This window comes from Acomys russatus, chromosome 11 (assembly GCF_903995435.1).
Source record: "Acomys russatus chromosome 11, mAcoRus1.1, whole genome shotgun sequence".
In the NCBI taxonomy this organism is placed as follows: domain Eukaryota; kingdom Metazoa; phylum Chordata; class Mammalia; order Rodentia; family Muridae; genus Acomys; species Acomys russatus.
This window is the reverse complement of record NC_067147.1, coordinates 34,994,403-35,021,270: the sequence shown is the minus strand read 5'-3', so window position 1 is coordinate 35,021,270 and position 26,868 is coordinate 34,994,403. Positions and strand designations below refer to the sequence as shown.

General features: G+C 43.6%; 1 protein-coding gene across 1 annotated transcript in view; it reads right to left on the bottom strand.

Moving 5' to 3' along the window:
- Kat2b (lysine acetyltransferase 2B) overlaps window positions 1–26,868 on the bottom strand; it is a 105,605-nt gene that overhangs the window by 16,779 nt on the left and 61,958 nt on the right. The window contains 7 exon segments of the mRNA XM_051153059.1: window positions 3,271–3,397; window positions 4,832–5,040; window positions 9,387–9,519; window positions 11,997–12,123; window positions 15,453–15,559; window positions 20,025–20,216; window positions 26,350–26,531. Of these exon segments, the coding sequence (XP_051009016.1) occupies window positions 3,271–3,397; window positions 4,832–5,040; window positions 9,387–9,519; window positions 11,997–12,123; window positions 15,453–15,559; window positions 20,025–20,216; window positions 26,350–26,531 (1,077 nt within the window).

Sequence of the window (26,868 nt, the reverse complement as noted above, 5' to 3'; positions counted from 1 at the left end):
TGGACATTTTCTGCATGTACTATCAAAATTGGCATGAGGACCAGAGGGACGCTTTGCCATCTCTATGAGTCTTGCTCTGGAGGGGTAGAGAGAAGCTTTGACATCTTCCCCTGAATCAAGGTCCCTGCCATGGTGAGTCGTTCCAACAACACACATTCACTCAGGACTTCACACACTCAGGGATTCCTCCACTCCCCACCTATATAAACTATAAAGACTACTGAGAGATACTCTTCCGCCACTGTGCTACCTGAAAGAACCCTCTCTGACCAGCTGAGCTACCTGCAGGCTGGGCAGTGTGCTCCAGATCTCCAGCTTTTAGGGGCTCTCTCCCGTACTGGGGTGGGCCTTGGTAATGCAGCTGTCTTTGAATCCTTTCTGCTCCTAGAAGTAACCCTTCACCCATATTCCTGCCATGCTCTAAAAAATATTCTTCCCCTTGCTATTCCTACCGAGTGGGTAATGTTTGGCCACCTTCCTTCAAGTTTTTAGGAAATTGCATGGGCTGTGCTGTCGCAGGAGAGAGAAACGCCCATCTGGAAGCCGTGAAGCATTTCCCACCAGTGTTAGGGTATCTTCAATTTCTCTCTGGGATCCGTAAAAGTTCCTGTGTCCACCTTAATAAACTCTTCCAAACTAAGTGCTTTGTTTAGCCACCTTTAAAAAAAACAAATTACCCCAAATCACAAGCCACTGGTGTGTTTTCCAAGGCACAGTTTCTATGTATTGCTAACAAACCTTTCTTTGAGTGAGGTCCTAAATTCTGAACTTCAGGAGACATCTGGGCATTTCTCACATTGAGGAAGGGAGACAACAAAGACATCAATGTCTAAAAGGCCTCTTTTCCTAATTCTTGAAAGAACACTAAAGGGCAGTTTCTATCTAGTTTCAGTGTTTCCCGTCTACAGACAAATTATAGAGGCCTGCATCTACAATTTGATTCTGAGTGGTAGAGTCAAAACTAAAATGCTAACTTGTTCCAGAAGGCAGAATAAGTAGACCTCTGTGAGTTCTAGGCCAGCCTGGTCTACAAAAAGATTCCATGGCTACTAGCACTACCTAGTGAGACACTGTGTAAAAGAGCAGGCAAAACAAACAAACAAACAAAAAACATGAAGAGCTAGATTGCATGCTTAGAATCGCATAACCCATAGCACTCTGAAAATGAACACAAAAATACCGAGTTTAAGGCCAGCTTGACCTACATAAAGAGTTTCAAGAGAGCATGAGCTGCAGAATGAGACCCTGCTTTAATAAAAAGAGAGAGAGAAGGGTTGGAGAGATGGCTCAGAAGTTAAAAGCACAGGCTGCTCTTCCAGAGGTCCTGAGTTCAAGTCCCAGCAACCACATAGTGGCTCACAGCCATCTATAATGTGATCTGGTGCCCTCTTCTGGCCTGCAGGTGTAAATGCCAGTAGAGCACTCATACATAAATAAATAAATAATTTTTTAAAAGAGGAAGAAAAAAGCAGAGGCAGTAGGGTCATGAGTTCAAGGCCATTCTTAGCTTTATGGCAAACGTGAGACCAACATCAATTCCATGAGACTCTGTCTATAAGACAAACAGGAAAGGGGGTTGGGAGTTGAACAGTAAAAGAACGCAAAAGTATCCAAAACTAACCACACTTCAAACAGAAAATGATTTCTTCCAATGACTTATTTTTAGTTTCTGTAAACGGCTGTGTTTTTTTGACCCTGAAAAAACCAACGGAGTCCTTAGCCCAAGAGAGTGGGCCTCTCATGCCCACTTAATACTTGAATGTGGCCACTGCAAACTGAAACAGGCTGAGTGTAAACTACATACCAGTTTCAAAGGCTCTGCACAGAGAATGTAGATGTTGTTGATAGTTCCTCATAATATTGAATTTTAGTTAAATGAACCGCCATTTGAAAAATTGACCTCTCCTGCTTTCTTTCACTTACTTTTTTGAAACAGATCTTCTAGAAAGTTTGTACTAAGTGCATGCATGGCTTATATGTGTAGCTTCCACATGCTTTTTTTTTTTTTAACAACTTGCCTCAGTCTTTTTTTTATTTTATTTATTTATTTATTTATTTATTTGCAGCCACCATTGACTCCCAAACTGCTTACAGCTACTCACCACAAAATTTTTTCATATTCCTTTGCAGCAGTTCTCAAACCCTTTGGAGTCAGAAATCAGATCTCCTGCACATCTGATATTCGCATTACAATGCATACCAGTAGCAAAATCACAGTCGTGAAGTAGAAACAAAAATAATTTTATGGCTGGGGGTCCCTGCCACCTGAGGAACTGTGTTAGAGCGATACGGCATTGGGAGTGTTGAGAACCACTGCTGTAGAGTCTGTTGAATGCTAAACTCGTACCCTGCTAGGGCTGAAGCAATATCCTCAGAGAGACAGAGAAGAGTTCTTTCTGCCCAGTACATCTAGGTTACTCCAGGCAAACCCAAGGCAATCCTACCCAAGCACAGCGGTAGCTCCCTGGAACGGAGCGCCTATGCCTGAGACAATAACAGGGCGGGGGTAGAAGAGGACACCAGCAAGATCAACACCCACATGAGGGACTAGTGCTACAGCCGTACAGCCAAGCGCCAGCCTCACATGCACGGACCTCTGGCTTCAAGGGAATGCTCTGGACCAAATTCATACAAATACTTTGTTCACATATTTATTGAAATTTGTTAAAAGTTCTCTTCTTTCTATCTGTCTGTCTGTTTCTATTTGTAGACAGGGTGTTCCGAGCTACCCTGGATTTAATAGACAGACCAGACTGACCTCAGACTCACAGAGATCTGCCTACCTCTCCTTCTTAAGTACTGAGACTAACTGTGTGGGGCCACCACAACCACTCCTTTGGAATTTCTTTAATATTTGTCTGTACTTTTAGGTGAGAGTTTTGCTGAACTGTGTGAAATAATTAAACCGTGTGTGTGTGTGTGTGTGTGTGTGTGTGTGTGTGTGTGTGTGTATGTGTGTGCACGTGCCCCCGTGCCTGCCTATCTGTGCATGTTACATGTAAACTAACAATAAACATAGATTTACTTTCAAAACTCTATCTCCATCTACTAGCTTCAGGATACATGTTGGCATGTGTGGTGTTCCTTCATTCTGCCTGAAGGTTGGGCAAAGCTTCTACGTAACCCTAGTGAGAATATAGAGGGCAGGATACTGTCCCCACATATACACAGTCAACAACAGTGATAGAACTTCTGAGGGATCCCATGCTCCACGGTGTCAGCAAGAAGCCCTGCCTCTGCTTTTCTGCTAAGGTCCCTGGTTTCTCTTACCTTGACTTGTTCATTTGAGGTTACTGCACAGAAAACAATCTCTGTGAATCCCTGGGATGGAAACATCCGGAAACAGATACCACCAATGACACGGCCATCTTTAATTAAAGCAAGGGTTTTGTGTTTCCTAAAAGAATAAGGTTAAGTCAGAGTATTCTCTTTCTTGGTTATGTTAAAAAAACAAAAAACAAACAAAAAACCCCCCACACACACACAACACTCTGCAGATGTTTCTTGTTGACTAAGAAGGCTTCGGGGTGGATAGGGAGGTTCTTTCATCTAGATACCAGCTCTCCAGGCAGTCACTTCCCTGGACTCTTTAGGGCAAGTCTACTTCATCAGAGCTCCCACGGAGACAAAGGAAGCATTCCCTTAGAAGAGCCCGTGACTGAGCCTGAAAGTGTGTGCTTGGAGGAGCTCTGAAAGCGGCAGGCCCCATGACTGGGAACTGCCTCTGGGAGCTGGAAGGAGAGCTCAGAGCTCTAAGCTCAAAATGGCAGGCAAGGGCTGACATGCATTACTGAGACAGAAACATCCCAGCAAAGAGTACAACATCCTCACGTAGGAACTGGCAAGCCCAGGAGTGTGGAATCCCACCCTACTGTCTCACGCTAACTTGCCACAGGTGCAAATCACATTTCACATAGGCTGTCTGGCTAACAAGGTTAAAACACAATGTTTAATTCCTTGTTGTTGTTGTTGTTGTTGATTTCATTTTTGGTTTTTGTAATATTATGGATTGAACCTAGGGCTTTGTTCATGCCAGGTGAGCCCTCTACCACTGAGCTACATCCTCATCCTTGGATGATTTTTTTTCCCCCTTAAAGCAATATATTTTTTAGGTTAGTGTATCTTAAATCCCAGTAATCTCCCTAGTGTTTCCATAGCACATTGCATAAATGGACTGTGCTTTGCTCTGTACTTTGCCTGAAGATCCCACAAAGCTTTGGTGCAGCCTTACTTATGGCTACTTGGGCTACCGTGGTACCTGGTTAGTACAACAAAACCAAAAATGTACTGACGGCGATGTAAGACATCCTAGGATTTTTATGCTTTCACGTCTAAAAGGAATGTGATGCAGAAGAGTCTTCACCAGCTTTTTTTTTGTCAGTTCATTCATTTGTTTGTGTGTGCAATTAAGTGTGTGTGTGTGTGTGTGTGTGTGTGTGCGTGTGTGTGTGTACACAAGTGAATGCCACTCATGTGCTAAAGTCAGAAAACATTTTGTGGGAGTTGGTTCTCTCTCTCTCTCCCCCATGTGGGTCCCAGAGATAGAATTCAGATATCAGGTTTGGCAGCTAGAGACTTTACCCACTCACCAATCTCAGCAATTTAAACTACAAAGTTCCAATCCATTGATGAGAACATTTAAAAACTGTTGACAAAATAACCTTAGTGATTTGACATGAAAATTCTATCAGTGTGGCCTCTGTATCCACAGCAGGACAGGAGGCAGCTGGATTGCAAGGGATAAGTGTCACAATCTAAATAGCTCTCCCTCCCCACACCCCACACCGCCCTTATATTAAAGAAGGAATAAGGAAGAATGGGTTGAACTTACGGGTCAAAGACAAGCCGTGTGATGTACTCTTTGGGCATGCGGGGCAGCTGGTGGGAGAACACATTCTGCAGGCCCACCAGCCACATCAGGATCTTCTTGTTTGGTTTCTGGTTCAGAGAATTGCCCACCACGTGGAATTCAATGACCCCTCTGCGTTCTTCCAGCCTTGCCGCCTCATCCCTGGCTGAATGTGCTGACAGAAAGTTGGTCTGGAATCCAGAAGACAGAAAGAAAGAAAGAAAGAAAGAAAGAAAGAAAGACAGAAAGAAAGATTACAAGAGGCTTTTCTTTGAAGGCAGGGGACTGGATCACACAAAAGCTCCCCCTATTCTAATAAGACCCTGGTGTGAATTTCAGGGCCTTACACACATGGGCATGAGTGTGCCTGTGCATCCATGCCCCATACCCCACACGTTATGAAGACAAGATAGAAAAGTGGATTACGCGGGCAAGGTAGATGACTCAGTTAAAAGGGTTTACTGTACAACCGAGCAGAGCAGAGTTTGGATTCAGGTATCCATATGACAAGCCAGGTGCATCCTTTGCACACCTGTAGCCCCAGCTCCAAAGAAGGCAGCAACAGAAGGCTCACTGGGCCCTGCTGCCTTCTGACCTAGCCAAGAAAACAAGCACAAGCCCCAGGTTGAGACCCCCGTCTCAAAAGACTTGAAGGAAAGTTACAGAAAATGATACTGGACAGTCTTCCAGTCTACGTGTGTACACAGGCATGGGAAAACACACACACAAACACACACATAAGTGAAAGATATTAAGTAGATAAAGCAAGACGAAAAGATAGCATGTGCAAGTGTTTTATATTTTGTATGGATTAGGCATCAGAAAACTTATGTACTGGCTTTGAACTAACATTCTTCTGCCTCAGCTTCCCCAGTGGTAGGAGGTATAGACATCACTTCTGGTTAGGAACCCAATAGAAAATATTTTAGAAGGTCTGGGGAGATGGCACAGTGTGTAAAGCACGTGCCTCACAATGTGGAGGCCAGGTTCACACCCCATGCACCTAGGAGGTAAAGTGGGTCTGATGGCCTGCTTGCAATTCAAGCACAGGAGCAAGCTGGCTAGTCAAAAGCAAGTTATGTGGGGTTTTTAGTTTTGAGAGAGAGAGAGAGAATCTGCCACAAGCACTGATGTGCCACCCTTGCTCATGTGAACACAAGGATTAATGCAAAAATTATTTTCAAGACGATATTTTCAGGGGCTAGAAAGATAGCTCAGCAGTTAAGTACATGCACTGCTCTTTGAGAGGAGCCAAGTGTGGGACCTAGCATGCACACTAAGTGGCTCCCAACTGCCTGTAACTCCAGTCCAAAGGATCTGACACCCTCCTCTGGCCTCTTTGGGCACCAGCATTCATACGGATGCATGCGCGCACACACACACGTGAATAGATTAAGTAGATAAAGCATTATGAAAAGACAGCATGTGCAAGTGTTTTATATTTTGTATGGATTAGGCATCAGAAAACTTTTTTTTTCCTGAGACAGGGTCTTGCTATGTACTGGCTTTGAACTAACATTCTTCTGCCTCAACACACACACACACACACACACACACACACACACACACACACATACGCGCAATAAAATAAAAATATTTTAGACATTTTGAATCATATGGTCTCTCTCTTAACTACTCAATTGCTATTGTAGCATGAAAGCAGACATACGGGTAAGGAATACTTAGCATGATGTTCCAATAAAACTTTAAGGAGGATAGCGGGGCTGGAAAAGGGGCTCAGCTGTTAACAGTGCCTGCTGTGCTACGGAGGACCCAAGTATGGTTCCAAGCACACATATTGGGAGGCTCACAACTGCCTGCAACTCCAGCTCCAGGGAGATCAAAATGCCCTTTGTTCTGGTTCTGTGGGCAGTCACATATACAAGGCATATACTCAGGACACATAGACATAAATAAAAATAAATATTAAAAAGTTAAATGCCAGGGCAGGGGGAATGCAGTAAGATGGCTCAGCTTGCTGTAAAACCTGACAACCTAAATTCAATCCCAAATCAAGCATGACCCACCTGATGGAAGGAAAGAGATGCTCCCCTCAAACTGACCACTAGCCTCCATATCCATCCCATGCTGGGAGTTCCCACAGGCGCACGAACACATATACATACATACAAGCACATTAAATAAATAAATGTAAGCTTTTAAAAGAGGACCAGTGGCTTATCAGGCAAAAGTGTTCACTGCACAAGCCTGAGGACCTCAGTTCGAGGCCCAGAATCCACAACTAAAGGAGAGAAACTGACTGCTGAAAGGTGTCCTCAGACTTCCACGCCGGAGGAGGGACTCACTCATACGGCATAATAACAACACGGTGGCAATGATAATTAAAAACTCAAAGACATTAAGATAGCAGGTCCCAAATTCTTGAAATACACCATAAAGCAGCAATCATACTGATATTGTTAGCATTGCTTTTTGGAAAACGGGTTTCCTTCTGGAATTATCTGTTGATCCAGAGTTAACTCAGAGCAGGCTGCCTGGCCTAGTGCCAGCACCTCACGCTTTAATCCACCTCATGTTGGCCAAGAACATCTTTGACGAACAGCTCTGCTGGGAAGAAAAGTCCTAACTGTAGCTCTGGCTCCCGCTGGCTGCCCTATGACTCCCTGCGGTGGATTCCAAGCTCCAAGCTACTTAACAACCAGCTTACCAAAAAAAACGTCTGAAGCTGGAGCGGCTTTCCTGGGTGCGCTGCTACACTAACTGCCCCCAACAGATTGTGAAATGGGTGACGGCCTCCCCACTTGACATCTGAGCACACCAGGCTCTGCGCATGCGAAGTTACAAAATCCTTACAGCACATGCGCAGAGGGAACTCAGCTTTAGGTCTCCAACAGACTGGACAGTCCAGAGGGGAAGACGAAACGGTTCTGTGGCAACAGTCAGTTCTCTGAATGACACTTAACACAGAGAGAGAGGGCGGGAGGGAGGGAGGGAGAGAAAGAGGGGGGGGAAGGAGGGAGGGAGGAGAGACAGAGAGACAGACAGAGAGAGCACAGAGACAGAGAGGTTGTTTATAAACCACTTCTCAGGCCATATCTCATTCATTTCCTGGAAATGTCTTAAGCCTCCCTGTTCCCGGATGTCTGGCAATAAGATTCAAGCAATATCTTTCTTTCTTTCTTCTTTCTTTCTTTCTTTTTTTCTTTCTTTCTTTCTTTTTTTTAATTAATTTATTCTTGTTACATCTCAATGGTTATCCCATCCCTTGTATCCTCCCATTCTCCCCTTATTCCCCTCCCCTATGACTGTGCCTGAGGGGGACCTCCTCCCCCTGTGTATGCTCATAGGGTATCAAGTCTCTTCTTGGTAACCTGACAAGCAATATCCTTCAACAGAAGTATTTTGCCTGAATTGATCTCACCTATTGCACAGAGTCAGAGACCTATGCAAAACTAGCCAACAAGGCTCCGCAACAAAGGTGCACTGTAAGAAAAGAGGAAAGGCCTGGAGAACTGTCCTGAGTTAAAGGAGCCGAGGAGACTGGGATGAGGTAAGGTGCTTGCCCAGCCTACAGGAAGCCCTGGATTTGATGGGCCTAGTGTGGTGGTTCACTGTCATTCATCCTGGCTATAGTGAGTCCAAGATCAGCCTAGACAACATGAGACCTGTCAAGGAAGAGGAAAGAAAAAGAAAGGAAGGAAGGAAAGAAAAAAAGAAAGACACGAAAGAGACGAAGAAATAAAAACTGAATGCGATGTTTGGTTCTTAACTGAGTCTCCAGCAACGACAATACATGTTATGAGTGTTAATAATTGGCAAGATGGTCCTTGGAGACAGGTTGCGCATGAGGCACCGGTCAGCAAACTTTTCAGTAAAAAAAAGTCAAGTGGTGAACATTTTATTTTGCAAGACACAAATTCCAAGCCTCCACTACTCAATTTTTCTGCTATGTGCAATGGTGCACAGAAAACACAAGTCGGTGACAACTGTTACAAGCCTAGCCTGCTGGGACACACCTTTACTCCTACCTAGTCGGGAGGCTCTGAAGAATTACCTGTGCACACAAGCCGAATGGGGTCTCTGACTGGTCGGCTACAGTCTGCCGACCCTGAACCAGACAAGCTCGTGACAAAGCTAAATTTCCTGGGTGCTAACTCACGTCCATTAGACAAGAAAATTGTGCAATTGCACCGGGCAAATGCCCCAGGTGTTGGGTATTATTACATCTGTTTGAAACTCTGAAATGATTCTAAAGGGTTCACAGGAGAAGGAACAGAAGGTAAAGGGGAACGGGATGTGATTACTGATGACTCTTCGGGCACAGTGCATGGATTTTTATCATACTTTTTTTTTCTATTGTTGACGGAGACTTGAAATTCTTCAATATGGAAAAGTTTCCAACTACTTGAAACAGTAGATACTCATCAAGGGCAAGCACATCTTAGTTAGCCATTCCTGCCCTGCCTGTCATGACCTCCAGTGTGTTCTCAGCACCCCACCCTCATCTCTGACAGGTGGTATGACAGGAGACCCAAAGGGCCCTCCCAGCTGCCTGCCTGGTCCCCCCCGTGCTGACCTCTGGCCCAAGCATCACTGCAGGGTCTGTGATGGTAGACATGACCTCATTGATCAATTCCACAGGAATATCCCCCATCACTCGGGATCTCTTGGCCTCCTCTGGAGCATGCGAGTTGTTCATTTCCTCTTTTCTCCTGTGATGTTCAAAATAAAAGGCAAAAAATGGGTGGCTTGAAATGGAGACTACATACTGATGAATCTAACATTTTGGGAAGGGGATGTGGGGGAGACAAGGTCTTGCCAGGTATCCCTGGCTGGTCTCTCAACTATGTATGGCTCAGGTTATCTTCAAACTTGTGACAATACTGTTTCACCTCCTGAAGGCTGGGGTAATAGGTGTGTGCTATCACACTGCTCTCCCATCGAAATGTCTAATAGCACTGATGGCTGTCCCCAGCTTTTAGGAGGAGAAGGACAGTGGTATAAAGAAAGGAGACCACCACCATTTCCAGTGCCAGGTCACCTCTTTTTTTTTTAATTTACTTACTTATTTTTTATTTTATGTGCATTGGTGGTTTGCCTACATGTATGTCTGTGTGAAGGTGTCAGATCTTGGAGTTGTGAACTGTCATGTGGTACTGGGAATTGAACCCTGGTTCTTTGGAAGAGCAGTCAGTGCTCTTAACAGCTAAGCCATCACACCAGTCCACCCAGGACCCCTGGAAAGATTGCCTATTTTCTTTTTGTTTCTTTTTTTAAAAAATTATTTTGATTGCCTATTTCCTAAAGATGGTTTTCAACTGGACATATGAGTTATTAAAGCATGTTTTTTTAAATTTACTTTTATTTCATGTGCATTGGTGATTTGCCTGTATAAATGTCTGTGTTAGAGTGTCAAATCTTCTGGAACGGGAGCTACAGACAGTAGTGAGCTGCCATGTCACTGCTGGGTATTGAACCCGCATTCTCTGGAAGAGAAGTCAGGGCTTTTAACCACTGAGTCACCTCTTCAGTTTCTAAAGGTATTTATTTATTTATTATGTATGTATACAGTGTTCTGCCTGCATGTATGCCTACAAGCCAGAAGATGGCACCAGATCTCATTACAGATGGTTGTAAGCCAACATGTAGCTGCTGGGAATTGAACTCAGGACCTCTAGAAGTACAGCCAATGCTCTCTTAACCACTAAACCATCTCTCCAATCCTCTAAAGTTATTCTTTATGTATATGTTTGCCTGCATGCTAGCACGCTCATGCATGTGTGCATGCTTGGCTACATGTGTGCATATGTGTTGGGGGGAGGGGCAGGGCAGGGCATGCCCACAGAGGACATGAAAGGAGCCATATTCGCAGTCCAATAACTAAATAAAAGATAAAAAGTAACTTGAAGTCAGGCATGGTGATGCATGCCTTTAATTCCAACACTGCAAAGGCAGGCAGATCTCTGGGAGTTTGAGGCCAGCCTGGTCTACCTAGCAAATTCTAGGACAGCAGGGCTACACATAAATACCGGGGGGTGGGGGGGGGAGAAGCAGTTTGTTTATTTGTTTGTTTGTTTGTTTAAAATCAGAAGGAGCTGGGTTGGTGGTACTCGCCTTTAACTCCAGCACTCAAGAGGCAGAGGCAGGTGGATCTCTGTGAATTCGAGGCCAGCCTGTTCTACAAAGCAAGTCCAGGATAGCCAAGGCTGTTACAAGGAGAACCCCATCTTGAAAAACAAAACACACACACAAAACAAATCAGAATAAATATTAACTTTGGAATGTTCAAATGTAATTTGCTCCTCAGTTTTGAAGCCCAGTGAGCACACACCTGCACTACTCTCACTAACTTTAAAAACAGAGTACTACAAAGTGCATACTCTGTAGAAAAGCCTATGTATGATTCACTATATGGCTTTGCTTCCAATTATACCAGCTCTATGGATGTTGATTTTGGAGATGAATGAGGATTATCTTTAGATATTTGCTCAACAAGTCACCGTATTCCAGGATTTGCACATTAACTTTAAAGTCATTCTGCAGGAGTTGCCAATGGCGTTTCTTCATTCTCCCCCACCCCCCACTGTGGTTCCAAGTGAAACCATGTGACTTGTGGATGCCAGGATGGGGCAGATTCTCACCCCCAAGATTACTGAATATTTCTTTTGTTTTCAGAAAGAAAAGGGGTGCACTGTATTTAGTGCACTGTAAGGGCTGTGGGCTGGGCAGCAACAAGGGGTGCCACCTATGACAATACTGCGCATCTCAGAATGACCTGTGGTGATCACACTAGTGCCTCAAGAACATGTTGTGTATGGTACAATGTCCCCAGAGAAGGAAGAATACATATCAAAGAAAGCTACTTCCCCTTAAGCGATTTAGGCAAGCCACACGCACAATGAAGACCGCAGAGTTGTAAGCCCATGTGAAACTAGCAGAAACCTAATGACTACCAAAAGACGTATAGCACATGGGTGCTGTAAAATCAAGTTTTTTATAGTGATAGCGCTGCACTGTGGTCTGTTTGTTACACAGCACACACACCACCAAGTCTACTGCACAGTGACATCCAGCCATTAATGCCTTAGGGAAACACAACTAGTAGTGGTCTGAATCTAGCTCTAGGGCTCTGCCAATGACTGAGCTCCCAGTGGGAGCTGCAGTGCTCTCTTCCTCCCTTGGTAGCTTACCTGGGTTTGCTTCAAGCCCAGAAGAACCTCTGCAGCCAGGACTTGTTCTCCCTCCATTGACCTGCTCGTGGGAGGAGAGTTTTGAACTGAACGATGCTGTCCCAGTAACAGGAGGGCTGATGACTGCCCCGAGAGAAGGAAAAGAGGGTGTTAGGTGGCTCCTTTCTTTGACAACAAGTACACATGAGACCATCCTATCACCGCCCAGCACCATCAACGCCATGCTAAAACAAAACCACAGAGTATCGAGGTACTAGACAGCCACGGATTATAACTCACTGAGCAGAATTACGATGTATCAAAGCCTGTACTGACAAAATAGTGAGCAAACAAGAAGGTAAAGCTCTTTTCATTACAGACATGTGCTATAAAATAAATAAGGATGGATGTTTGCTCTTTTAATCAAATCAACCAGGCACTGTGATGCAAGCCTGAAATCCCAGCACTTGGGGAGGTAGAGGCAGGTCGATTTCTGAATTCAAGGCTAGCCTAGTCTACTATGTGAGTCCAGGACAGCCTAGGCTACCCAGAGAAACCCTGTCTCAAACAAAACAAAACAACAACAATAAAAATCAAATCAATCATTCAATAAATAATGATAGCCATCATGATAAAACTAATTAAAGAAAGATTGAGTGTGGAGGCTGAACTTTGTAAGTATAATTGACAATGGTGGGGTGTTGACAGAGCCTAAAAGTTGTTCCCTTGAAGAATGTTCCCCGAAATGAAGAAAGCCAGAGGAATCCATTTTGACAAGTAATCAAGCCTCATACAAGTAATAAACAAACCTCATCACTAGGGTCCAGAGGTTATGAAAACTATTAATATGCTATTTTTACCAAGAAAAGAGGCAAAAATTATAGGCACCTATCCATTAGATAACATTGCATTGAGATACACTTACTGGCCTTAACAAGAACACCATTCCCATGAAAGAGAAAGTTCCTCTGAGAGGATAAGTAGGATTACTTGTAATTGTGAATTGCTTTCTGAGAAAATCACAAAACAGTAGGTGTGGTAGTCTGAGTGAGAGATGTTCCCCATAGGCTCTTTTATCTGGTTGCTGGTGCTGTTTGCGGATGTTATTTAGCACTAAGGTGCAGCTTTGCTGAAGAAAGTACAGCACTGAAGGCATTGAAGGCTTACAGCCTCACCCCTCTCCCTTCCCACCGCTCTGCTTCCTATAAAAAGGAAATGTGAATAGCCAGAGTCCTGCGCTGGCCACCAGCCTCTGCACCTTTCTAGCAATCATGGACTCTGTCCTCTGGAAGAGTAAGCCAAAATAAATTCTTCCTTTATACGTTGCATTTAGTCATGGTATTTCATCACAGCAACAAAAAAGTTGACATAGCAGGGTTTTGGGGAGGGATGAGAGTGTGTGTGTGTGTGTGTGTGTGTGTGTGTGTGTGGTGTGTGTGTGTGTGTGTGTTGAGACAGAGGAACATACACGAAGTAAATGGGAAAGAATGGGTGGGAAGGAGAGAAATTCTTATTTAAGTGTGTCGATTCCTAAGACTGAATGCCTGTTTAAGCTTGTGACTGCTCTGTACATCTGAGTTTTATTTCCAAATAAACTGGGTTGATGGTTTCCAATGTACGTGGTAGGATGGGGTCTTGCTGGGTGTGACACTGATTTGTAGCTGAAGAGGTGAAAAATGGTAGGTAGTGAATACTCTCAGTCACACTGCAGCATTGGTACCCAAAGAGATCATTCCCTGAGGTTCCTCAGGCAGTAGTGGTTCAGTCTGTAAATATTCCCAGCACCCTAGTCAGAGGATGGAAAGCCAGCCAGCTGACAATGAGCCACCAGCCTCTGACACTTCTAACTGTAGGCAACTGAATCAATAAAAATGGGGTACACTAGTGCCTGCAGTCCTAGCTACTTGACAGAAAGTTGCTTCAGCCCAAGAGTTAAAGGCTGGTCTGGCAGCATGCAGAGATTCTGCCCTCTGCACCTCTAAAAGAAGGCTCGGAAATACGCTAAAGAGCAAAGGTAGCACACAGGCTTCTGGTGTGCAGGCTCCTGACTCCCCAAGTATAAAGAAGCAATGCAAAGAGCAGCTCTGGGATCCAGAAGACACTGGAAGAGCTGGCAGATCTTCAGAGTCACTGTTATGACAGCCATATGTCACTGAGGCACTGGCGTGAAGACATGGCAATTTAGGTGATTACACCCTACTTTGCCAGCAAAGAACATATCGCAGTTACAGTAGAGCAGGAGATGACAGTTCACTGCTGATTGGCTTCACGTAACACCAGAGTGGATGGTCTAGCTTACGGGTACAATCGTAGCCACAGAGACACCTCTGCTCGTCCATCCTGAGCTATGGCAGGTAACCTGACCCAAAGTGAAGTCAGGCAAAGTCAAAAAGAGTTTCACACACACGAGGAGATATTTTCCAGAGATCTTTCACCAAAGAACTAGGCAGCAATGTCACTCCAACTGGACGTATGTGTCAAAGCATTATAAAGACGGACTTGGCACTGGTAAAGATAATAGCGAGAACAACCTGGCCCCGTGAGAAATACTTCACATACTGAAATCAGCATCATCTTCTTTCACCGCCATCCCACCATCGTTCTGGCAGTTAAAAAAGCCAGACCGAGGCTTGACTCCTGGACACGGCTTGCCAATGACTGCTAGTGTGGTTTTAATACAAAATGTCCCCCATAGACTCACAGAGCTGAGCAATTCCCCAGCTGGTGGGGCTGGTCTAGACGGTTGTAAAATCACTATAAAAACAGCATCCTACACCTTATGATGGAAACCATCAACACACTTTATTTGAAAACAAAACTCAGATGTACAGTGTACTTGCTACAGGAAGTACCCTCACTGAGGAGAGGTTTTGAGATTTTTATGCCCAGACCCCTGTTTTTTCTCTCTCTCTCTCCACTTTCTGTGTAAGGATGAAATGTCATCACACAGCTTCCTGTGCCTGCTGCCATGGCTTCCCGGGGATGATAAGACTGTTCTTCTGGAATTACTAGCCAAAAAAACCCTTTATCTCCTAGATTGCTTTTTGTCAGAGTACTTTATTTCAGCAACAGAAAAGAAAATGAATACAATTGCTAATAATAGAAGCATCTTCAAAAAGCCAGCATCTCATGACAGGGCTGAGCTACCTGGAATTTGGTCCTCCACCAGACACACTACGCAAACTAAGACCTCCTGTCCTTAATGTGGCTTTGCCTGTTTGATTTGTGCTTGTAGTGCTCATCAGCACAGACACACAGAATTTGACTTAGTACCTATTTGCTATTTATTTTATTATATTATATTATATATTTATATTATATTATATTATATTAATAGTGATGTAGATCCAAGACTTAGAGGTTCCGGGCATCTATTTCCTTATGAGAAATACAAATAAATGCCAACTGAACTATGACTAACAACCTGGCCTGACGTTCATGGTTCTCTCCAATGTATATAAAAGGAAATGTACCTGTTTGGATTCCTAGTGGGCTGGTTCTGGAAGAAGCTGAGAGAAAATCCTGATCCCAGATAGGAGAGTTTTGACTATACACTTCTTCTTCCAACATGGACAGAAACCTAGGCACAAAAATAATCACAAGAGTGAGCTTCTGAAAACTGTAAGTATTCCCCAAGGCTCGGAGGCCATCTTGGAAGAGGGAACTAAAAGGCTGTAAGAAGCATTTGTCAGGAAGGACTGAACCGATACACCATTCTCCGGACAGGAAGAACCACCACACCCAGTAAGTCACAGCATCTGTGGCTGCCTATACACGACCTGTACAAAACCAAGCCAGTCAATATTCCAGGTAAGAGTGGGGGCAGGGCTCACAGCCCCCACCCTAGCTGAGGAGTTACTGACAGTTGATGGCTTCTGGGGAGGGGAAAGTCAGTTTTAGGGTGTGGCGCCTGGTGGGTCAACCATGTTCCAGTGGATGGCCCCACAAAGATAAGTATAGGGGCAGCACAAATTAGACTTGATGGGTCATTTAAGAGTAAAAGAGGACACAAAGGGTGGTAGAGAGGTGGGAGTGGACCTGGGAGGAGTTAGTGGGAATTAAAATGATCAAAATACATGAAATTCTCAAAGAATTAATAACAATATTTTATTTTAATTAAAAACTGGGGCAAAAAAAAAAATGGCTGAACGGTCAGGAGCATTGGCAGCTCCTTCAGAAGACCCAGGTTTAATTCACAGCACCCTCATGTTGGCTCGTAAACATTTCTAACTTCAGTTCCCGACAATCTGATGCCCTCTTCTGGCTTTCTTGGGCACCTGGTATGCACATAGCATACAGATATATATTCAGGCAAAATAGCCACACAATAAATAACAACTTTTCAAGTAAATGAAAAATAAACCGGGCTGGAGAGATGGCTCAGAGGTTAAGGGCACTGACTGTTCCTCCAGAGGTCCTGAGTTCAATTCCCAGCAACCACATGGTGGCTCACAACCATCTATAATGTGATCTGATGCTTTCTCTGGTCTGCAGGTATACTGTACTGTATCATAAAATAAATAAATGAATAAATAAATAAACCATTAATTTAATTTATTGCCAGAAGAAAGCAAAAGCCTCAGTCATCTGTAACAACCATCCTAGAATAGGGTTCCCACTTTCAACTATAAAATACATTAGAACTATGGACTCAAGTGATGATTTCAGATGGACATTCCTGTGTATTCAAATACAGCAAAGTGTTTCTCCAGCATCTCCCTTTAACCCTGCTTAGCTTCGTAGGACACTTGGTACAGAGGACTAATTAGATGATGTATCCCTTGGTGAGGCTCACAGCAAATTCCAGCTGCCTATGTAGCTGGGGACACTCTTTTGGCCACAGTACTCTGGAGGCAGAAGCAGGGGAGTCAAGGCAGCCTAATCTACCAGCAGCTTCCAGACCATCAAGAAATCAGGACTGCATAGTGAGACTCTGTCTCACGAATAAATAATATGAGAGATCAAGGAAAAGTGGGAAGCGTAGAGAGAGAAAAAAACTGTGCTCAGGACGTAATGGGAGAGAGAGGGGAGAGAGAGAGAGAGAGAGAGAGAGAGAGAGAGAGAGAGGAGAGAGGGGAGAGAGAGAGAGAGAGAGAGAGAGAGAGAGAGAGGGTAAGCACTGAATGAAAAAGCAGCATATAAAGTAGATTCTGGCTCTGTCTAACACATATAGCCAGACATTCAAAGAGCATATCAGACTTTCAACACGTGTGGTTCCATAGCCAAGCTCCAGGTCTAAAGCTCCTATAGCCTCAAATGTTGTCATATTCTATAAAGGGGAATTTAAAAAGAAAAGTGGGTGGTAGTTTTAACCTACCATTAGAAACAAAGAAGAAAAGAAAGCAGCTTGATTCCTCAGCTCATTGCACAAGCTTGGGGAAGAACACACTGTAATTAGCAATATCTATCTAAAGAGCAAAATAATTTTGCTATGGGAAGGGAAAACCTGTCACTATGCAAAGTAATTAAAAAGTTTCCATTAGCACTATGGTGGGTGTGGGGCTCAGGGACACTGTTTATCCCTTGACAGGGATGAATAGCTATGGTCTGAGGGCAAAATTCTCCTTAAGTGGCTAATTAGAAACATTAAGTGTGAAACCTCTTTAACATGGAAGAAAGGAGCGACTGAACCATGGCCTGTGTGATGCAGCAGCATCGGAACTGCGCCCCTTCTATCTAGGGTAGCCTAAGACCTCTACCTTTAACTAGAATCCTATACATTTTATGACTGGAGTCTTGCTCATGCCTCCATCTCATATGCAGACTTTCTTAGAGAAGCTTGGTACTGCAAATGTTGGCTGCTCTGTTCAAGCCTCGAGACGTTATCCACAGCATTTCTTAAGTCAACCTTTGGATTCAGATTAAACAGCCAAGGAGAGCTCGGTAATCTCAATCAGAAAACATTCGCTATTGTGCGGGTTTGAGTGCTCACGCAAACACAGGTAAGGCTGAGGACAAAACCCCTGGGAGACAAAAACACTATCACTGAGGGACATCCCCAGTCCTTGAACCTTTTTTTTTTCCTACTTTGCTTTTGTTTTTTAAATTGGCTTACAAAGTAACAGGTTTCCATATAGAGCTTGGATACATATTTCAATTTAGTTGATCCCTAACCCCCAACTCTGGACCTAACTTATTCTTTAAAAAAAAAAAAAAAAAAAAACTATAGTAAGGATTAAATAAATGGAGGGGGCAGTGAAAACTATGTCTAGAGCCAAATTTTTGATCCACACCTGCAGTTGCAGCATTGGGAAGACTAAGGCAGAGAAACGACGATGAGTTCAAAGGTAGCCTGGACTACAGAGTCAGAGCTTGTCTCAAAACAAGAATTCGCATCATCTTTCCCGATACGCAAATTGGATGATTCAGTAATAGTGTCTTGATAATAAAAACTGAGTTTTTCTATGGCTGGAGAGATGGCTCAGCAGTTAAGAACATATACTGCTCTTTTAGAGAGGTCCCAAATTTAATTCCTAGAACCCACATCAAGCATGCTCACAACTGCCTAAAATTCCAGCTCTCAGGAAACCGCCCCCCCCCAACCTCTTGCCTTCTCAGTCATCAGTGCTTACATACACATACCTGCAAAAACACACACACATAATTAAAAATAAACCTTAGTTTTTTCAAAAGCATAATCTCAATAATCTTTGATCAAAGAATACAAAACTGCCTCTCCCAGTATGTTCCAATCAAACAGTTTTCTTGGGACAGGGAGGAAAAGCTACATCTCTCCTGGTAGTTTTTAAACGTTTACTCTTTTTTACTATGCACCAATCTAGGCAGAATTTAAGAAAACAAAACAAAAACAAAAACTTCCATCCACCCACCCAGAGAAAACCCTACCTTATTTATGCATTGCTACCTTTGCTCAACAAGCCATGCGCTATACCTTCACTCATCCCAGCCCCTCCCAGCAGCCAATATCTTAGCTTAACCTCATGGCTACAGTTCAGTGGCAAAGTGCATACCTATCATGTGAGGCCCTAGGTTTCACCCCAAGCACCGGAAAGCGGAAACAAAAACCTTGTTGTCCCAAAGCACAGGATATAGCACTTCAACTTCCTATTGCTTTACTCTATTTTCTGAAAGACTATGTATCCAGCAAAGCAAGAGCCCAGAGTCACAGATACGTGTGTGTATCCTACACACAACAGTTCAGACGTACAAAGCTGAACTGAAGGAAGTGTCCACCCTAGCTTTGGCAGGCTGCTTTTGAAAGGATGAGAGCCAGGAGTTTACCAGGTCTCAGAGAGAACTGGAAAAATGGGTTTTTCTGTGCACTCTGAAGACAGAAACTGCACCTACATGCTCTCTCTCATCTTTACCATCCTGGCTAAAAGATGAAATACATAGAGCAAAATGATGGCTGAGTCTTCACAAAACTGGCCTTCTCAACAGCAAATCTCAGATGGGGTTGGGCTTATCCCCTAATGATAAATGGTACTGATTGACACTTGGGGGAAGAGATACTGTGTTCAGTTGTGAGCCCACTGGGGAGTCCAGCAAAGAGTTCCAACGCCCTGGCCACACAGTCAGCCCTGGCACACAGCAAAACAGGAATATGTGAATATAGAAAAGAAATTAGTATGCAAGAGGGGGTGTACTATAAAAGAGAGGTGAGAGCACTTTTTGTACTCAGGAAGCAGAATCAGGCAGGCAATGAGTCTGAGCCAGCCTGGTTTACAGAGAAGCCCTCTCTCAAAAAAGAAGAAGAAAGGAGAAGAGGGAGAAGGAGGAGGAAGAGGAAAGGAAGAGAAAGAAGAGGAGGAGGAGGAGAAGAAGGAAGAGAGAGAAGAAGAAGAAGAAGAGAAGAAGAAGAAGAAGAAGAAGAGAGAAGAAGAGAAAGAGAAGAAGAAGAAGAAGAGACGACAAAGTACTGGTTTACTGTCTGCAATGCAGAGAAATCTCCTGAGAACTGAGGGTTCTTTCTCTCAGGATGCTTTCCCTGATGCTCATGATTTTTGGTACTTAAATAGGCTTCGGCATGTTCTCCACAACTTCAGGCCCTGGAATGAAGCAAAGCCCCACAAGCACCCCCTTACTTTGGGAAATGTGTGAGGATTAGCGTGCGTTTCTCAAGAGGCAGCTTGTCTTTTTCCTGTCTGGCTTGTTCCAGGAGTTGCCGTCTCATGATGGTGAAGACCGAGCGAAGCAATGTTCTCCCAAATACCTTTGTGGTTTCGTACCGAGGTAGGCTATCACAGAACTGCGGTACATTGCAGTAGCACAACCACCTGCAGGAAGAGGACACAAGTGCCATCCATAGGTCATCAAAAACAGCCCATCACAGTGACCTTCTAGACAACGAGGCTCAGTGGAAGGAACCAGGCCTTCAATGACAGACAACAAGGTCATCCAACAAGATCACTATCAAGTAGTGAGCCCAGGATGAGACCAGCTGGCCCTCATGCACACCCCGTGACTCCCTGTAGGCCTCCTCCTATTCTGTCATTATGCATAGAGCCTGGAATCCAATACTGCTTGGCCAGTTGACTACCTACATGGAAATATTTCTTTGCTCACTGCCCACTCTTGCCTATAAAACAGGGACAAGTGACAGCTACTTTACTGGATTCTCTGTGGAATGAGACAGCATGTGTAAGGTACAAAATGTAATTTGAGTTTATACTGAAATTATAGGCCAGGAGCAATGACCTATAATGCTAAAGCGGATGAGTGCTGAAGATTGAGCACAGCATTCCTGCCGGGAAGTTCCTGTGGTCCGTGGAGAAGAATCTGTACCTAACTCATCGAACACCAAGGAAGTGTGGCTGCCTGGGTCACTGAATCTTGGGAAGTCAAAACGTGGCATAATAAGATGCATTGCGAGGTATATTCCTGTCATTGTTCATGTAAAGGCAGATTCAAATAGATCATGGCAATAAGAAAACCTATTATTCTTATTCTTAAACATTGATAAGGATCTGAAAAGTGTATTTAAGTGGCCTAAAAAACATTATCTTATTATAGAGAGTTGGGAAATGACTTCTTTCTTGAAATTCTTTGGTAAGTGTAAGATGTTTCGATGTATAACGTACTTAAAACTAAAAACCATTTGAAGAAGGGTGTATGTAACGTAAGATTTGGGATGCAGCTCAGAGCCGAAGCGTATTTAGCATTAGCAAGATCCTGGGTTTGATTCCCAAAACTGAAAAAGAAAAAAAAAAATAAACTATATAAGTAAGAAACAAAAAGAAAAAGCAATTTCTTTTGTGAGATCACTCAAAGGGAAGTCACTTGCTGCTAAGCCTAACAACCAAAGATCTCCCTGGGACCCAGACACACATCTCTCTCTCTCTCTCTCTCTCTCTCTCTCTCTCTCTCTCTCTCTCTCTCTCTCTCTCTCTCCTCTTCTCTCCTCTCCCTCCCTCCCTCCCTCTCCCTCCCCCCTCTCATGATATATGAGGGAGGGAGGGAGGGAATGAACTGCGTAGATAACTCTTTTATCACTGAGGCTGTGGGAGACGATAAAGAGCCTTGAGAGTGTTCAAAACCTAGTTAGGTTCAGGAAGTAATAAGCTTTGACCATCTGTCCTGGGTCCACTCTGCCAGCTCAAAGTCAAAACTGCTTTCTGCACTGTAGGCTGGGAGGGTAACTTGGCTGCCTTCATCTGTCCACAGGTCTGCAGTGAACTGTCAGCAGGGGCCATCTAAGTTAGAAAGCTTCTCTCAACACTAATGCTTGAAAATGAAAAGATTCAGAACCAGCCCTGGATTTTCAGTCTACAGATGTGGGCTCTGAAAGTCACAGGAACTGCAGCAAGTGCACATCGCAGGCATCCCAGAGTGCAGCTCTGAACTAGGGAAACCCCGTGGGAATGCGTCATTTTGCAAACCATCCTCTTCCAGGACAGGGCTTCTATCCAAACATCAAAGCCCTTCCTGCCTTCGGTGAGGAAGCTAGCAGGTAAGATGAAGCGAGGCCATGAGCAGCATGCTGTGCCACATTTCTGTGGCCTCTTTTTTTTTTTTTTTTTTTTTTTTTTTTAAACCTCATTCTGTATCTAACCCCATACTACCCTATGTGGGGTGGCGATGGAGCAGTGGTGTTTCTCTTTGCAGGAAGACTTTCATAACAACACACACCTATAATTCCTCTTACTTGGTAAGTCCAACACCAATCTGAGCTATACGAGAAAGGGGGAAGGGAGAGAGGGGGAGGAAGGGAAAGAGAGAAGCCAGGTAGAGGAAAAGGAAAAGGCTTTCTGCTTGCTCCCCACCCCGGCCCTATACTTTGAGACAGTCTTACTCTGTAGTCTAGCCTGGCCTTGAACTCACAGCAATCCTGCTACCTCAGATGCCTGAGCACTGGGGTTACAGACATGAGTCACCGCTTAGGAAGATGCATGTTAGCATTATTGTATCTGCCTTGATCCATAATTTTTCTCTTTAAATTTTATTTTATGTGTATGGCTGTTTTACCTGAATGTGGTTATATGTATCATGTGTGCCTGGTGTCTGAAGAGGAAGAGAGTGTCAGATCCCTTGGAAATGGAGTTACAGGTGGTTATGAGCTACCAAATACAAATGCTGGGAACCAAAGACAAGAGCAGAATGTGCTCCTAACCACTCAGCAATCCCCAAATTCACTATCTTTGTTTTTTTTTTTTTTAATTCACTTTACACCCCGATTGTAGTTCCACAGATTCACGATCTTAAAACTCTATGCTACTTCTGTTTCCTTTTCTTATCCCTCTCTCCCTCCCTCCCTCCCTCTCCCCCCCCCCCAGCTGTCTTATAACAAACAAACTCCCTCTCCCTCCATCTCTGTGTATCCCTGGCTATCCTAGAACTCAACCAGACTAGCTTCAAACTCAATATCCATCCTCTGCTCTTGAGTGCTGGTCAACTTTCTCTCTTACTATTTCATGTTCAAGTATTATTTTGTAATAATTTTGAATTTTACTTATTTATTGAAATAGTGACCCTGTTAACAAGAAGAAGAGAAAGAAAGAGAGAAGAGAAGAAAAAAAGAAAAGAGAAAGAAGAGAAGAAGAAGAAAAGAAGAAGAAGAAAAAAGAAAAAGAGAAGAAGAAGAAGAAGAGAAGAAGAATTGTTTATTCAGTAATTCCAAAATTCTTCTCTTTGAAGCCAACCTTATTGAATGTTAAGTGCGCTCACATAGTAAAATAGGAAGAGTAACTGAGGATGCAAGGAGGCCAGCTCAGTAACCAATCATGAAAATATAATTGTGTGAGCAAGCTGGTCACAAATCTTAGTAAATCACAAGTTCAACTCCATGCAACTCTGATTATCCTGACACTATTTAAGATTTGACATTACAACATACAAAAGCAGGGCTGGGGTTGTGCCATAGAGGGTACAGTGCTTGCTTTGCATGCAGGCCCATAATTCAATTCTCAACCATGTAGAAATCAGACTTGATAGCGCACTTCAGAATTCCAGCATGCTTTTAATCACAGTGTCTGGGGAGTCTCCACATTGATATACCTAGATAAATGGCAATATTTTTTACAAAGAGTAAAAAATCGACACTCATGCAAGCTGGCTTTGAAGACAAGAGCCTCCCTGCTTCAATGGCCCAAGTGCTGGGGTTAAAAGCATGTTCCACCATTGTTATGTTTTCAATGTAAGCACTCATTGCACATGGGGCTGCCATGTGGGGTTCACATCTGTTTCTGGTATCTGAACAGTGCTAACTTAGGTCTGAAGTGCCCTTCAGGCATCTGACTCTCAAAATGATGTCTTAAAAATGTTTTAATAAAAGTTTTTATTCCTGTTTTGTTTGGTTTGGTTTGGTTTGGTTGTTGTTTGGTGTTGGTGATGGTGGGTTGGTTGTTGTTTAAAGATCTTTCTCTGTGCAGTCCTGGCTGTCCTGGAACTAACCGTGTAGAGCAAGCTGGCCCCAAGCTCAAAGATCTACTACCCCTATTGGGATTAAATGGGTGGGCCACCACAACTGGCTAAAGTGTAATTTAAAACTTAAAGTGCTTTGTCTTTATTCATAATAGGAACAAGCAATGCTGTTAAACAGGCTTCATTTATTTTGTATTTTGAGGTGGGCTCTGTAGCTCAATGTGGCCTTGAACTCCTGACCTTCCTGGCTTCACACCCCGCCCCAGGGTTAAGGTTACAAGTGTGTGTCATGTCAGGTTGCTTCCGCACCCCCCATCCATTGAATAAAGCTTGGCAGGTTCACTCTGGGACTAGGACCATCATCTCTGAGTCCAGCATTTACCACAGAGAATCCAGTTTGCCTCATTTTCATGCTAAAGGTGAGTTCCATAAGCATGTTGGTTTTTTAACTGCTCCCAACTTTGCGGGGCTCTTCTTTCCTCTTCCCTTTCCTCATCAAAGGGCATGGTGGAGGACGCATGGAGTCCAGTGCGCCCACCCTCGCTTCGCTTCCTCCTGTTATTAAAAAGAGGCTCTTGATCTAGAAAAAGAACAAGTCCCAGTGCCTATGGGGACTTATCCACTGCCTCTCTGGGCAGTTTCACTTTGCATGGTTGGCTCCACCTTCAGCTGTTGGCTGGGGCTGCTGAGCAGCCAAAGACTCTTCCACTGTTTTTCTGTCATATGTTATCACAGCCCCCCCCCCCCCCCCGAAAGTCTCACTCAAATACTCACACTCTTATTCAAGTGTCCGTTACTCCTGTCTATTATTCAGTCATTCAACTGCACATGGGTGGACCGTGGTTTAGATAGCACTGTGTGGGAGGTGAAAACAAAACCCAAACTCTTCCCTGCACCTGTTCTGTGCCAGTCAGCAGTGCCAGCTCCCACAGAATACAACAACTCCACAGAGGAAGAGAATGACAACCAGGGAAGAAGAGACAGATCTACAGCTCACAAAGAGATAAGCCCTGGGTCTACCCAAAGCCCATTTTCTGCTTTGCTATTCTTTAAGTATCTATTAATATGTGGCACACATTTCCTGATAGTTCCCAAGTGCCACCCTATAGTATTATTTTGGTTTGGTTTTGGTTGGTTGGTTGATTTTATTTATTATTATTATTATTATCTTTTATTTTTTGAGGCAGGGTTTTTCTGTATAGCTCTGGCTGTCCTGGAACTTACTCTGTAAGACCTGGCTAGCCCCCAACTCAGAGATCTGCCTGCCTCTGCCTCTCAAATGCTGCAATTAAAGACATGCACTACCACACCCAGTTTTATTTTCCTTTCTAAAATATAGCAATGTCTCTCATGTTTCTTTTACATTTAATTATCTTTGTCTTCCCTCCCTTCTACCCCAATCCTGGAACTCACAATCCTCAGCCTCTCTTTCCTGAGAGCTTAGGATCACAGGCATGCACACACATTTCTTCTCATATTTCTTCTTTGTCTTTCTTTCTTGATAAATCAATATTTTTCTTCAGTAAGAGTTACAAAGATAAGCTTGGTGATATACACTTGTAATGTCAGAATTCAAGACATTGAGACAGAAGGATCCAATGTTAAAAACCCGCCTGGGCTACATGGTGAGTTCAAGGCTACCTGGGCTACACTGCAACTTATCTCAGAGAAATACACACATGCTCATTTTCTAATTTGTCCTTCATGACTGGTTTGTTAAGTTTATTATGTGCTAAAATTAACACAAAAAAGGATAAAAAAAAAAAAAAAGCTATCAGTGGGCACGGTGGTGGTGGCATGCGCCTTTAATCCCAGCACTTAGGGAAGCAGGGACAGGCAGGTCACTGTGAGTACGAGGCCAGCCTGGTCTACAAAGTGAGCCCAGAACAGCTAAAGCTACACAGAGACACTCTGTCTCGGGGAAAAAAAAAACAATACAATACAAGCTTGTATTTTTTTTTTCCCTTTGAGACAGGGTCTCATTATGTAGCTCAGGTTGATCTGGAACTCACTAATGTAAAGCCTACGAGTCTTGTCAGAGATCCACCTGCTTCTGCCTCCCAGGTGTTGGGATTAAAGGCACATGCCACCAGCTCATGTAGTTATTTTAAGCTAGATAGTAGCCACATTGAAAAAATAATTTCAAGTTAAATTAAGTTTATTTAATTTAATGTATCCAAAATACTATCAGGACTAGTGAGAAGGCTCAGTGGTAATGGTGCTTGCCACCGAACCTGAGGATTGGGTACTATCCCTCTGTATTACATAGTGCAAGGAAAGAGCCAAGTCCTACAAGCTGTTCTCTGACCGCCATGCAAGTGGCACGGCAGATAGATAGATGATAGACAGACAGATAGACAGATAGACAGACAGACATCAGATAGATGATTTTTTTTTTTTTTAAAAAAGGACTTGAAAATTAAGTTCCATAGGCATGCTGTCTGAGCAGACAGAGATAATAACTGGGCAACCCTCTCGAAGAAGCAAATAGTAATTTCACGTCTGGAAGGTTCTCTCTGGTGCCAGGGTATAGTACTTGAACTCAGTTACCTTGTGTAGTTCTCCTTGTATCCAGAGATGTCATCATTGGGAGACCGAAGTCTCCGCTGAGATGGAGCCTCCAGGTGCCAGTAGTTGATGCGGTGCAGAAACATCTTGGCCAGCTCAACTGTCGTCTGCCTCTCTTTCGACGGCAAGTGACTAAACTTATACTGTACGAAGTTATTCACACCCTGGAAAGATGGGAAGGCAGTGTGTTCATGCAGCTATATGGCCACACTAAGTCTGAACACAACCAGTTACCTCAGTGGTTAGTAGCAAAAAACAAAAACAAAAAACAAAAAAACAGACAATTCCCAGCAGACAAATAAATGTCTTCACTTTCCTTCAAGAGAAACAGTCTTGCCAAGGAAAAAATGTCCCCTCTGGTCACAATGGAAGAAGAAATGACAAAATGAATTAAGATTCGTTCTCACTTCAATCCCACAGCATCAAAGAGAAAATTATGGACATAATATGGGAAGGGTCAAAACCCCTTAAACAAAGAACACATGAAAAATGATGTTCTTG